We start from the raw sequence: 13,603 nt of genomic DNA on the forward strand, positions 1-13,603 counted from the left end.
CATGTATACGCTACACATGGAATGTAGCGACGTACGCTCCACTGGAATATGTTATATTTGCAAGCAAGCGCAGAAGCCTTAGGATTAAAAATGGGGAGGAAAACGAATGTCTCATCAGTTCACCAAACTGCAACAAGACCTTGCAGCTGAGAAACATGCATGCCTTTGACCACTCGACCATACGCTCGTAACGTTGATTGACTGCCAGCTTCACGAGTGACCGTTATATAGGCACTCAACGACTACCACCTACACGAGGTAGCCTTGACGAGTAACTGTTTCACAAGCAAAGAAAGCTATCTACTCGAGCACAACGCGGAAATTCTAAGTAGAACGGAACGCATTATGTGAATTCGCAGCAAGAACATCAACACTCCAATTCGGTAGTAAACACAACACTTAAATTGTGAAACATTTCGGACACACCTTGCGGTCAGTCTTTGCTGGAAAACCAGCTAAAAATGAAAGGCTACGTGACACGCTCGTAACAAATTTTTCGTCAATGTACACGCGCAAAAAACGAGAGAATCGCCAGCGGATATACGCCGCGAGCGGGCTGGATGATGCATCGACGCCTAGGTGCGCACTGCCGCCTGGTGTCGCCTGGAGGAACTGACAAACTTACAACGTGGCCTCCGAGATCACCCTTGCGCACGCGGAGGTAATCTCGGAGGCCATGCTTACAACATTTGGCTGGGGCGCGCGCCGATTGGAACGGCTGGAGAGAAACACGCGCGTGGGGGTAATCTCGGAGGCCATGGCATGGAGCACGGCCGGTCTCGAGGGAGAGCGACCCGAGGGACGCGAGAAAGTAGCAGGGGGACAGCGGCCGATGTAGCTCAGTTGAAAGAGCACCGGACGCGATATTCGGAGGTCGTGGGTTCGGTCCCCACCATCGGCACGTTGTTTTTTCTTCTACTTTGTGTTTAATTATATTTCCCCTAAGCAGATTACATTACTCATTTCTGTGATTATCGTAGTAAAAATTAAAAAAAAAAGACATAAAACATAATCCCCAATGCTTTCCTTGGCCTCGCCGACTGTTGGCTTCTTTCCTTCATGTATTATAACGAGCACCCTCATTTCCCCTTCATTTTATCTGCTTGTAGCTTACGGGGGTCTCAGTTCTGGCAGTCTTGAAGCCATAGGTAGCGTAAGAGGCTCCTAGCACAGCTTTCGCCCTCGCTCTTGATCACGTTCTACGTGACGCTGGCAGCTGGCGGTAACACAGGACGTTCCACGTCCGCCGCTATGGTTGAGGGTGGCGCTGGTGAACACTCTCAAGGTTAGTATACAGACAATATTAATACCCGAGAAAGTAGCAGGTGGGACAGCGGCCGAAGTAGCTCAGTTGGAAGAGCACCGGACGCGATATTCGGAGGTCGTGGGTTCGGTCCCCACCATCGGCACGTTGCTTTTTCTTCTACTTTGTGTTTAATTATCTTTCCCCTAAGCAGATTACATTACTCATTTCTGTGATTATCCAAGTAAAAATTTAAAAAAAGACATAAAACATAATCCCCAATGCTTTCCTTGGCCTCGCCGACTGTTGGCTTCTTTCCTTCATGTATTATAACCTTATAACGAGCACCTTCATTTCCCCTTCATCTTATCTATATATATATATACAAACAGGATGTCACACAACTTTCCGATTATCTATTTTATTCCAACAGTTTCGGACGGTGGACCGTCCTTCTTCAAGGTAGAATTCTCAATTCTACCTGACGAAAATAAAGTTTTTCCATCCATCAATTCTACCTTGACGGACGGTCCACCGTCCGAAACTGTTGGAATAAAATAGATAATCGGGAAAGTTGGTTGTGTGACATCGTTTGAATTTAACTCTGGCCCATTAGTAACAAGCAAACCATGTCTATATATATATATATATATATATATATATATATATATATATATATATATATATATATATATATATATATATATATATATATATATATATATATATATATATATATATATATATATATATATATATATATATATATATATATATATATATATATATATATACGGCCTTCCGTGAAAATAGCACAGGGGCTTAACATGCACGTCGTGACTCGTGTTTCAGCGCCAACCGAAAGCAATGCGGCAACAGCTATGGGAGGTGCGTTGGTCGCGTTGGTCATATGTTTGTAAATAAACTCGACGAGCGTTGGCGACCACTGCTTTGCACTTACACCCCGCGAACGAAGAGCACGATGGACTTCACAGAAGTGTGGAACAACACCCGCTCGACCGTCAGCGTCGCAGTAGTATCATCGGATGTGACGGCGTTAAAAGAGATGATTGACAGCGGCAAGCCCGTAGACGTGCAAGACAACCGGGGTTGGCGACCGCTTCATGAAGCGGCAGCGGCGGGGTGCAGTGTCGAAGCCCTAGATCTCCTCCTAAACCATGGTAAGGTTCCCTTCGTTGCCATGGCAGGCCTTTCTGAACGAGCATGGTGTATGCCGGCGGCCTTGTTCCTTTTCTGGCACCATGGATGCTTGCATTTCAGTGCAAGCGATTTGGAGGAAGAGAGATGTTCATCAGTGCAGCACATGGACATGACCTCAGTACTTCGGCCGTCCGTCGTTTTATCTAATTTTAGTTTCTACCGCCTCGTCTGATTTCGGCAGAGGATCAGTAAACGAAACGAGCACACCGGCAGAGAAGGCAGATTTGAAGAAAAAAATTAAACGAGCTTAATTTTTTTTTTTCATTTTTTTTTTTTGTACGCAGCATTATTTGTGGCTTGCATTTGACCAAGGATGCAAGATAGCTTTGAGTCAAAAGCATGTATGGGCGTCGTATATCGGCTGAATGCATATGTCGCATCGGCGATTTATTCTGCTCGTGTCGGTGAAGAACGTGTCGGTGAAGAACGAAGAAATGCAGTGGTTGTTTTTTTTTCTTCTTCTTCGCTTCCTTCTGGTCGTTTTCCGTCTGTGACCTTAGTGGAGTAGACACCCTTGCATTTGCATTCATCATTTTTAGCATACTTCATTCAGAAGACCTTCCCAGCCATTCCGATTAATATTCGGTCCTCTAATTGGCAAGCTGTTATTAATCTTTATTTTGTAAATGCAGGTTAGTTTATAGAAAAGGAAAGGCACAGTTTCACACTTCTCCATGGACACCTGAACCGCACCCTAAAGGAAAGGAGTGAAGTCAAAGCATCCTGGAACACTTCAGGCCTGCAGATTCCCACCGTCACCACCGTGACTGAGTAGTGCGGGAAAGCATTTGCCGCTGCCGGGCGTCCATGCTGCACCTTTGCTTTTGGCGCTTCCTCGAACACCGCACCACACAGAAGCACACGCAGTAAAGCAGGAATCAGCGACGTTTCAAACAAATGCTTTCGCCTCATGGCACTTTAGTGATCCAAACTGCTCTCTACATCTCCCTGAAGTCTGGAATGCTTTGAGTATATCAAGTTTTTTGTATCTGCTGTTGTTACTACCACAGATTCAGGGGTGGAAGCGCTGCTCCAATTGCCCCAGTCTGCTCCAAACTGCTTTCCCTGCTACATCCTGCTCCAAAATGCAATATTGCTCCAAAACTGCTCCAAACTAGCTGCCTTGATGTTCTGCCGTCGAATTTAGCAGGACACAGGAGCAAGGTCACAGCACCAGGGGCAAAGATATAATGTATCTAGAAAGGTTAATGAACTATTGGCAACAGGCAGTGCAGTAAAAAAAAGCTGAAGGGTGAAGGTTACCCTTCAGTGCCATCTATCTTTCCTAAAGGCACTACTGTCCAGTGCTCATCAGGAATTTATCAGCATAGGGGTGAGATCAGAAAGGATATGCACAAGATAGAGAACAGAAATGTTGTGCCCGTTAATCTGAGCTCCAAATTAGTGCTGCTACTTTAGAGCATCTAAGTGATAGACTCGACATTTGAATCTATCAAGTCATAATAGGCGAACACTTCAGGCCAGACTGGGTGTTCAGTTATGAAGTGCACCAGCAAGCGTTCTGTTTGCTGCTAGTCTTTTCTACGTTGTTGCTAAGGTCAGCCTCCATTATATATCTTTACATGCTTTGGTCGTTTGTCTTGTCGGAGTGGAGTGCAAAGTTGGAAAGGCATTGAACTTGCATAAAAAGGAATCAGATGGGAGATTTTATATTTCAAAACTAAAAAAACATCAATTATCAAAGGAGTATGCCTTAGAAACATGCTCCAAAACATAATTCAAATGCTTCAAAACTCTCTTTTTGTTGCTCCAAAGCTGCTCCGAAATGGCTTTATTACTGCTCCCAAAGCTGCTCCAAAATGCTCGAGCCTGCTTCCACTCCTGCAGATTGGCTAATTACTGCTATCGCCACTGCTGATAAGTACTACTGTATGTCAGTTAACTGGCATCAGCTGTAAACGTCGTGCTGCATACTGGTAACATTCCATATACTTAATGTGTATGGAACATATACTATAATTTGACACTAACAGTGGTTGGCATCTATATTACGTTTGGGTCACGCAGTGTGTCGATGTCCACATCATCATGGCAGATGGCCTGTTTCCACTTTGTTCTCCAGTCGTCTTTGAGGAATGAGAACACACACATTTCCGGATTGCCGTCATAATTCCCACGACAGTTCAGCATGCAGCAGCAGTTTATCTTGGGCTCCTGACACTTTTATTTCACAGTGCAGATATGCAGCACACAACACACATTTGCAGAATGAAATCAAACCACGCTACGCCAAGTAAATTGTGCTTCGCTTCAGGATCAAGCGGCCATGTCAGGACACTCCACACAGCACGTTCACACTGACAAGCCTAGGCAATAGTGCAAGAGCTGGTTTGACCAGTCGCCTATACCTCCTGACCGGTCAAGGTGGGGTGACATTAAAAGGTGCGAGGAGGAAAGTGCACGGGCCTTGAAAAATTCAAGAAGGCTTTGGTAAGGTGCAATTGAAAGTGGAAAAAAAGAGGAGCCGTAGGGGACGGCTGCGGAGTAATTTAACCTAACTGGGAATCTTTAACATGCCCTGACATTGCAGAGCACACGGACGCCTTCTCCTTTTCACCTCCACCGAAACGACCACCGGCGGTCGGGCTCAAGCCTGGGTGTTCCAGTTCAGTAACAGTTACAAAGTGAGATCCCGTGGCAGGGCTGATCTTTGTTTGCCAATATATAACTGTGGATCAAAGTTTTAAATTAAACAGAAAGCATCAACAGCATTGTCAGATGAATCACTGGCAGCTTAGGAATGGAGTTTTATGCTCACATGTATCTGTTGGGGAATTGCAAAATAAAGGAAATGCTTTAAAACTGCACCGTAGGCAGCTGTGTTTCGATGGAGGCGAAACTGAGAGGAGTCCGTGTGCTGCGCAATGTCATTGCACGTTAAATATCCTTAGGTAGTCAAAATTACTCCGCAGCCCTCTACTATACAGCATCTTGTTCTCTCTTTCCACTTTCACTCCCACCTTCCTTCCTTCCCTTATGAAGGGGCTCAGGTGTCCACGAAAAAAATGTGACAGACACTGTGCCTTTTCTTTTCTATAACTAATCGTTATTATTAGTATGAAGGGGGGGGGGGGGGGTCATGCTGCTGTCTGTGCTCTGATATGATAACCCTGATGGTGATACTTTGGAATTGTTTGTGCTGTTGTATATATCATTTATGCCCGCTTTTCCCTCTTGCAAAGTTCACCCTGCTGTTTTTGTTTCAAGCCGATACAGATATCAACTGGCGCACTTTTGAAGGTGAAACGGCGCTGCTGCTGGCATGCAAGCGGCTGAAGGGGAAAACACTGCTTGACATTGTCAACCGTCTGCTCAGAAGCCATGCTTCTGTCAACATCGCTGACAATGAAGGCGATTCTCCACTCTTAGCTGGTTAGTTTCTTCATCTATTTGGTTTTATTTTGTTTAGATAAGTTTTTTTTGCTGCCCTTATACTTTGCTTATTATGATAGCTGTGTCATCAAGGCATTGGGACATTTATGGCATCATTTTTGTCGCCTATGTAGTAGTGTGAGAGAAGACCTCATCATTGTGTAACCATAACAGGGAAACTCAATTATGTCGCAACTCTCGGATCAGATGATTATATTCTGACCAATAAAAATGTTGCATGCCACCTTTATAAGTGCTTCAGACCAATGAAAAACACCAATCGTGGTCATTTAGCTCTCGCTTGTTCCCCCCTGTTGTAGGATGAAAGAATACCTGGGTCTTCTTTTCTATCTGCTACAGTGATTCCAGATCTCATTCCGGCCACCTTTACAACTTAGCCACATGATCATTTTTTACAGAACATATCGAACACATTTGAAATTCAGCATGTCTTACATCCTCTCAGTGTAGGCCAATTTATAGACAGCTTTTCTTTTCAAGAGTTTCTGTTGTTCAGCTATTTTTGACATGTTTTATTGTGAAATAACTTTTATAGCTACTTTGGTGTGTTACCAATGTATGTATTAGTATACAGTATGAGCTACTTGGTGGCCATAAGTAAATTGAAAATCATCCCATTGCTGTTGCGGTACCATCGGTACTATGTTTAAAGCCATAATAACCTGCAATATTTTGCATTCCTAGCAGTGCCGAGTCTTTGACTTATGCTGAGGCGATTGGCTTGTGAATGACTTACCATCTTGTGCCCCACAACATGAACTTAGAATAGATGTAGATACTATTTATTTATTATTATTTTTTTTTTTTTTTTCAAATCAAATGGGTAACATGTGGATAACTTTGACTCATGAGCACTATGCAGTTATTGCTAGCGCAGCAATAATGCATGTGGTTTATCACTACTGTTTGTCATGTCCATACCTCAGAATTGCATGCTCATACACAGTTTCACTGCACTGTGCACTTTACCATGATGCTGCTTTGTGTCGACTCCTCAAATCCCAATGTGGCTGTTTTGTGGAGAGGCACGTCTGCTACTGCATCACAGTGTGAAAAAAGGTATCAGAGGCCATTAAGATTTTGGAGCATTTCTTCAGTGTTCCTGGTAGTGTGCGCAAAACAGAGCGCTTGACAAAACTGGGAAAACCATCATTCTTGCTTGGGTTATATCTCAAATGCAGACAACCATTATTAGATAAACTTAGAAGGATGCAAATACCATATCTACGCTACTCTAAACATCCCCTTTTTTCACAATCACAGTGCTGCTAAAAGGGAGGAGGCTTCATAGCTTCGAAAAGCCTAATCCCCTGCCCCCCGCCCCACCCTGTTTTTGCTGTGATATATTGACGAGTATGTCACGCTGGAAAGGACATAGTCAGTCGTCGTCTTTGGTGCTTGAGATTCTTTGACAAGCGGTGTCTCAAACGAAGTGCTGCTGTCGTTAGGCTCCATGTCAAAGCAAAACAGGTTGCTGCCGTCAATACAACTTAATGCAAATTCTCAAAAATCGTATATTCCCGTTTCTGTTTGGAATACCGCAACTGCTGAAACATGCGACTGCAGACTGCTGCATAGCAAAATCCAGTTTGAACAAGCCATTCTGTGCCTTTTGTATTCACGATAACATTGTCTGAGTACTTCTTTTTTTTTTCTTTGCTGTTAAGCCCTTGTCTCAGTGGTAGGGCGCTCGACTGCTGATTTCGAGGATGGGGGGTTCAATCACGACCATATCGAAAGGCGCTCCTCGGCTGAGGGATTTGTCTGCACATTAAAAGTCCCACGTGATCAACGACACCGAGGCCCACCCCTACATTGTCCATCATATAGCCGATGTCGCATGGCGCGTTAAACCTATATATGCATTTCTTTTCTTTCTTTTTTTTCTGTTGAAGGCTTCTGCGCATTCATAACAGTAGTAATGAGCAGGTTTCGCTTTAGAGAAATGCTCGAACGTTTGAGAAACAAATCTTCTCAGCACCTGTTACACTAAATATTTCATAATACACATAGATCAAGTACACTGGTAGCCCATGGAATCATATTAGAACCCCTTTTCGTCTCTGCTATATTTCGAGCAAACTGGTTGTTTCTGACAAGGGGAGTAAAATAGCTTCATACGGGCTTAACCATTGGTGTTTAGTTCGGGAATAAATACATATTTATAGTCACATGATAAGATGAACTCCATTTCTTTCAGGATAGTTTTGAAAGTAAACGACAGAACCGCCCCAAGTCACTGCTCAACAATAATTACAATGATAAAGAAATCTTCAGCCTTCAAAATTCCTTGCCAGAATTCATGACAGCGACCAAGCGCAGTTTTTACTATGCCTTCGCAGCTACTGATTTGTAGTTTGCACTTTAACATTACTGGAAATTAATCGCTACATGGTGAAATTCATTGTTATTGAAAAAATAATAATTACACTACTAATTTACCATTTATAAACATCACACACATCAGAAATTCCTTATACTTTTCTTAGTTTCAGGAAATCATTTAGAGTCATTTCACAGTGCAACACTACTAGATTATCTGCCTTGTTGTGAGCTCGGCAAACTCAATCCACTCACCTCTCTACACGTGAGCAGTCAGCTTTCCTGTGCAGCAAGGTTTCCTGTATGGTGTTGGCGCAATCTCATTTTTGGGGAATACTTGCGCCTGGTTGTCTAGCCAGAGTTGATGTCCGCTCAGTCTACGGCAACCCGCCGGGCAGTATTTTGTCAGTGCTACATTTAACCTGCTTAATCCTTGAGTCGAGTACGATATAATGAACTAGGCTGCCTCAATTCATTCTAAAGTCTCCAGGTCAGCATGAATCTTGTATCTCCGTGAGCTTGACACTAAATTTGCCTGTCTCACTCGTATAAGACACGCACATTTTGTTGCAAAGACGATAAGATATCTTCAGGTATCAGGCCTGAGAGCGCTGTACAACGCAAAAAGCGTGCAAAGCGATGCCAGTAAATCTAAAAGACGGCTGGTTGCGGGCCTTGTTTTCGTAAGATCGGCACTTCCTCTCTTTTTCTTTTTTTTCTGCTTGGGCAAAATCTACGGATCTTTTCTGCAGTATTGGAACACTGTAAACAGTAAGTCTCTAATGCATTGCATAAGGCACGTTTTCCTGGCGACAAACCCGCCGTAAACTCTGAAGCAGACATACGCCGCGTGCGTTTCTGCGAGCGCCGCCGGTTGCCGATCCACACTATCGAAGCGACAGTAGTGCCACCTAGGTCGATCTCGCAACGAATACTCACTGCAAGGCGAAAACCTCTCCCATTTTCTTCCAATTAACCAGCTCCTGTACTAGCTGCATCCACTTGACTCCTGCGAATTTCTTAATCTCATCCACCCACCTAATTTTCTGCTGCCCTTTTCTACACTTACCTTCCCTTGGAATCTAGTTGGTTACTCTCAGAGACCATTGGTTATCCTCTCCTTGAGCTACATGTCCTGTCCATGCCCATTTCTTCTTAATTTCGACTAGAATGTCAGTAACTTGACTTATTTCTTGGACCCACTCCGCACGTTTCCCATCCCTTAACGTTACACCTATCATTTTCCGTTCCGTGGCCCTCTGCGTTCTCAAGTTAAGTAGAACCCTTTTCCTTTAACCTCTATATTTCAGCCCCATAGGTCAGTACCAGTAGGATGGAACTGTTATATACCTTCCTATTGAGTGATACCGGTAAGCTGCTAGTCATAATGTTTGAGTGCCTTCCAAATGCGCTCCATCCCAATCTTATTCCCCTAGTTAGTATTTCCCTTTCGTGGTCCGGATCTGCGATCACTACCTGTCTTAAGTAGACATATTCACTTACCACTTCCAACGCTTCGCTACCTACTGTTCCTTTCCCAGGTTGTTGAGCATTACCTTAGTCCTGTGCATATTAATCTTTAGGCCTACCTTTCTGCTTCTCCTGTCTAGATCATTTATCATTAGTTGCAGTTGGTCTCCTGAGTTACTTAACAAGACAATGTCATCAGCGAATTGCAGATTACTGTAATATTCTCCAATCGACCCTGATACCTAACTGCTCCCATTCCATGCCTTTGAATACACTCTCCAAGCAAGCTGTAAATAGTACTGGGGAGATCATATCTCCTTGCCTAATACTGTTCTTAGTTGGAATTTTATCTCTTTCCTTATGCAGAACTATGGCTGCTGTGCAGGCCACTATAGATATCATCCAGTACTTTCACATATGGCTCACCTACACCCTGATTTTGCAATGCCTGCATGACCACTGAGGTTTTGACCGAGTCAAATGCTTTCTCATTGTCAATGAGTGCTATGTATAGCCTCTGTACAGTGAAGTTTGCGCGCGACTCCTGCACCATTTACCGCAGCTCTAACGAAAATCTGAGAAGGCACTGTGGCTGCAACGCATACTTTCAGGTGCAGTTCAACGATGGCAAAAAGTAATGGTGGTGGTGGCCTCGGCAAAAAAATGCGAGCAGAACAAAAAGAAGTCATCAGTATTGATGCGCCATGGATTGCCATAGCCGAGAAGGGTCGTTTGGCATTGAATTTGTGACTCCCAGGCAGGCCGTACGAAAGACCGGCACTGCCTTCAGGAGGTTCTTTCCCATCCAAGTACGGGTGATTGTTAGCTAAGCGAAAATATGCAGGTGAATTAGTATAATTAAGGCTGCAGTTGGGGCACAATTTGTGGGAACTTGATTATTTATTTGGAAAACACAAAACTTGTTTTCTACCTCTGAATTCTACCTTCTAGACTACACGACAAAAATTTAATTCCTTAGCCATTACGCCGCAAAATGCTTGGCAGTACGTAGCAAAATCTTCCTGTTCGCGAGTCCACTGAAAATCTTGTAAATTTACAATGGAGTTATGCAGTTTAATCGTCTGAAATATGTCAGGATTAAGGAGAGGTTCATTTTTTCCGCTAGTACCACTACCACATAACTCGTTCAGCCGAGATTGGTCCTGCAATGAATTTTGTTTTTTCGAGAACACACATCCCGTAAGCACACACATGTCCTCCAGCATCGAATACCTTCTTTCTGCTCATCAGAAATGATCAAACTCTTTGCCAGGTATCTCAAACACGCGAAGCGCAGGCCCTGGAGCTGCGTGCTGCAAACCAGCGGCTCTTAACATTTTAGCCTATGTTCCGAAAGCAGTACTACCAGCCTTAATCTGCAACTATAATAAACTCAAAGGCTTTGGTCCCAGATGGCAAATATTTTTTTTTTTTAATGAAAGGAGGCATTCATCGTTTAATCGGCTTCAAAGAGCAAGGCACTAGACTACCCGCCCTTTCTTTCATTTCCAACTGTGCATTTTTTTTTTTTGCTGAGGGTAAGTATGGTATTTATTAACCGGTGTACCATTAGTACCTTTCACCCAGCGATGCAGAAGCGGCTTTTATCTGGTGTTCAAGCAAAAGGAAGAATCGCGCTGCTTTTCTTTTCCACTAAAAATGAGAGGTGTATTATGGGAACGAGAAGTTTTTTTCTTTTTCGTTATATTGTTATTTATTGTACTTAGCTTCCTGTTGTTTTGTTTTGTCTCCTAGCCTGCGAAGTACAAAACTTGCTCAATGCGGCCCGCACAGCAATACGAGTTCTAGAGCCCTGCTCTATTCCCTTAATGGCTCGAAGCTTACAGGATATCACTAGCTACAATACAAAAGCTAGTGCATGCCATAACACACAATCGCATCCGCTGGTTGAGCACAAACGCCGGGGGGGGGGGGGCTGGCTGCCCATAGCCTCCACTGCATCATCAGCCCGGGCCTGTCTCGAGAGGGAGCGCGCTCCCCTCGAGATCGACCGTGTCTTGGCCTGCTCAGTAACGCGGAATCTGCCACGGCGGTGCTTAGTGCAGTGCTCCTCCCCAGTGCCCTCTGCTCACTGTGCGTAGCCTATAGAGGCTGGTTATATTCTGAGCACTTTTCTATCACCTGTTTTATGGTGTGCATATGATCGATAGTAGAGTACCCTTTCCAAAATTCTGCTTGATCATTTGGTTGATTAAAGTCTAAGGTTGTTCTGATCCTGTTAACGATTACTTTAGTAAATACCTTGTACGTAACTCATAGTAAGCTGATTGGTCTGTAATTTTTCAAGTCCTTAGCGTCCCCTTTCTTGCGAATTAAAATAATGTTAGCATTCTTCCATGATTCCGGTACTTTCAGTGTCATCAGGCATTGCGTATACAGGGTGGCCAGTTTTTCTAGCATGATATCTTCTTCGTCCTTCAAAATATCTGTAATTACTGATCCTCTCCAGCTGCCTTCCCCATTTTCAGAGCTTCTAAGGCTTTCTTAACCTCGTCCTTTGTTATTGATGGAACGTCTGATTGCTCTTCACTGCAGCCAATTTCATTTTTGTCCTGATCACTATGGCTACTGTAGAGGTCTGTATAGAACTCTTCAGCTACCTTGATTAATTTGTCCATGTTAGTAATGACATTGCCCGCCTTTTCCTTCAGTGCATATATCTGAGTTTTGCCTATGCCTAATTTCCTCTTTACCGCTTTCAGGCTATGACCGTTCTTTACAGCATGCTCAATTTTCCGCCATGTTATACTTCCTTATACCCAGAAATGTGGCGCAACAAACACAAACACATGCGAAGAGACGCAACACCACATGGGTATTATGCAGCACCAACTAGCCCTTCAAGCTGTTATTTTGAGATACTTCCTTATGTTGGCCATCTTGCATCTATTGATTAGCTTTGATATCTCTGCCAGTTCTATCCGGTCCGCTGGGTTTGAGGCTTTCATACTTTGGCGTTTTTTTTATCAAATCTTTCGTCTCCTTAGACAGTTTACCGGTATCCTCTCTAACAATTCTACCTCCTTCTTCTACCGCGCACTCAGTAATGACATCCCTGAAGTTATTGTTCATTGCTTCTAGGCTAAGGTCGGCTTCCTCGGTTAGCACTGAGTATCTATTATGCAGCGAGAGCCTGAATTCTATTTTTCCCTTTACTGCTAATTCTTCGATGGACTTCCTCCTCACTAATCTGTTGCACTCCCTCTTCAAATCCAGATTAATTTGAGACCTCACCATCCTGTGGTCACTGCATTGCACCTTTCCAATCACCTCTGCATCCTGCATAATGCAGGGGTTTGAACACAGTATGAAATTAGTTTCATTTTTAGTCTCCCTGTTAGGGTTTTTCCATGTTCACTCCAGTTGTTCCGTTTGCTGAAGCAGGTATTCATGATTCGTAAGTTATTGCATTCAGCAGACTCGGCTAGTAACTCCCCCTGCTATTTTTTTATCCAGTGCCATAGTTGCCCACTGTGTGGTCTCCAGCTTGCTGTCTACCTACCTTAGCATTGAAGTCACCCATCAGTACAGTATAAAGTGTTTTTACTTTCCCCATTGCCGATTCTACATCTTCATAGAAGCTTTCTACTGCCTGGTCATGATGACTACATGTAGGTACATGTGCTTGTACAACCTTCAGCTTATACCGCTTATTTGGCTTAGTTACGATGCCGGCTACCCTCTCATTAATGCTATAGAATTCATCTATATTACCAGCTATATATCCTTATTGATAAGGAAACCTACTCCTAGTTCTTGTTTGTCCGGTAAACCTCGATAACACAATACATGCCCGTCCTTTAGTAGAGTACATGCCCCATTTGGCCTCTTCACCTCACTAAGCCCTATGATATCCCATTGCATGCCCTCTAGTTCCTCGCCTTGCCGGGATGGCGCTGTGGTTACGGCGCT

At 43.7% G+C, this 13,603-nt stretch overlaps 1 protein-coding gene across 3 annotated transcripts in view; it reads left to right on the forward strand.

Moving 5' to 3' along the window:
- The first annotated feature begins 2,065 nt into the window (after window positions 1–2,065).
- LOC146175373 (dynein axonemal heavy chain 12-like) overlaps window positions 2,066–13,603 on the forward strand; it is a 57,522-nt gene continuing 45,984 nt past the window's right edge. For 2 of the 3 annotated variants that reach the window (XM_084581707.1, XM_084581708.1), the window contains exons 1-2: window positions 2,067–2,424; window positions 5,693–5,857. In XM_084581707.1, the coding sequence (XP_084437833.1) occupies window positions 2,154–2,424; window positions 5,693–5,857 (436 nt within the window). In that variant the 5' untranslated portion in view covers window positions 2,067–2,153. Of the gene's footprint in view, window positions 2,425–5,692; window positions 5,858–13,603 lie in introns of all 3 variants that reach the window. The other variant, XR_014701379.1, reaches the window with a different exon arrangement.

Source organism: Amblyomma maculatum, chromosome 10, assembly GCF_055883805.1.
Source record: "Amblyomma maculatum isolate TAMU_Amacu chromosome 10, ASM5588380v1, whole genome shotgun sequence".
In the NCBI taxonomy this organism is placed as follows: Eukaryota; Metazoa; Arthropoda; class Arachnida; order Ixodida; family Ixodidae; genus Amblyomma; species Amblyomma maculatum.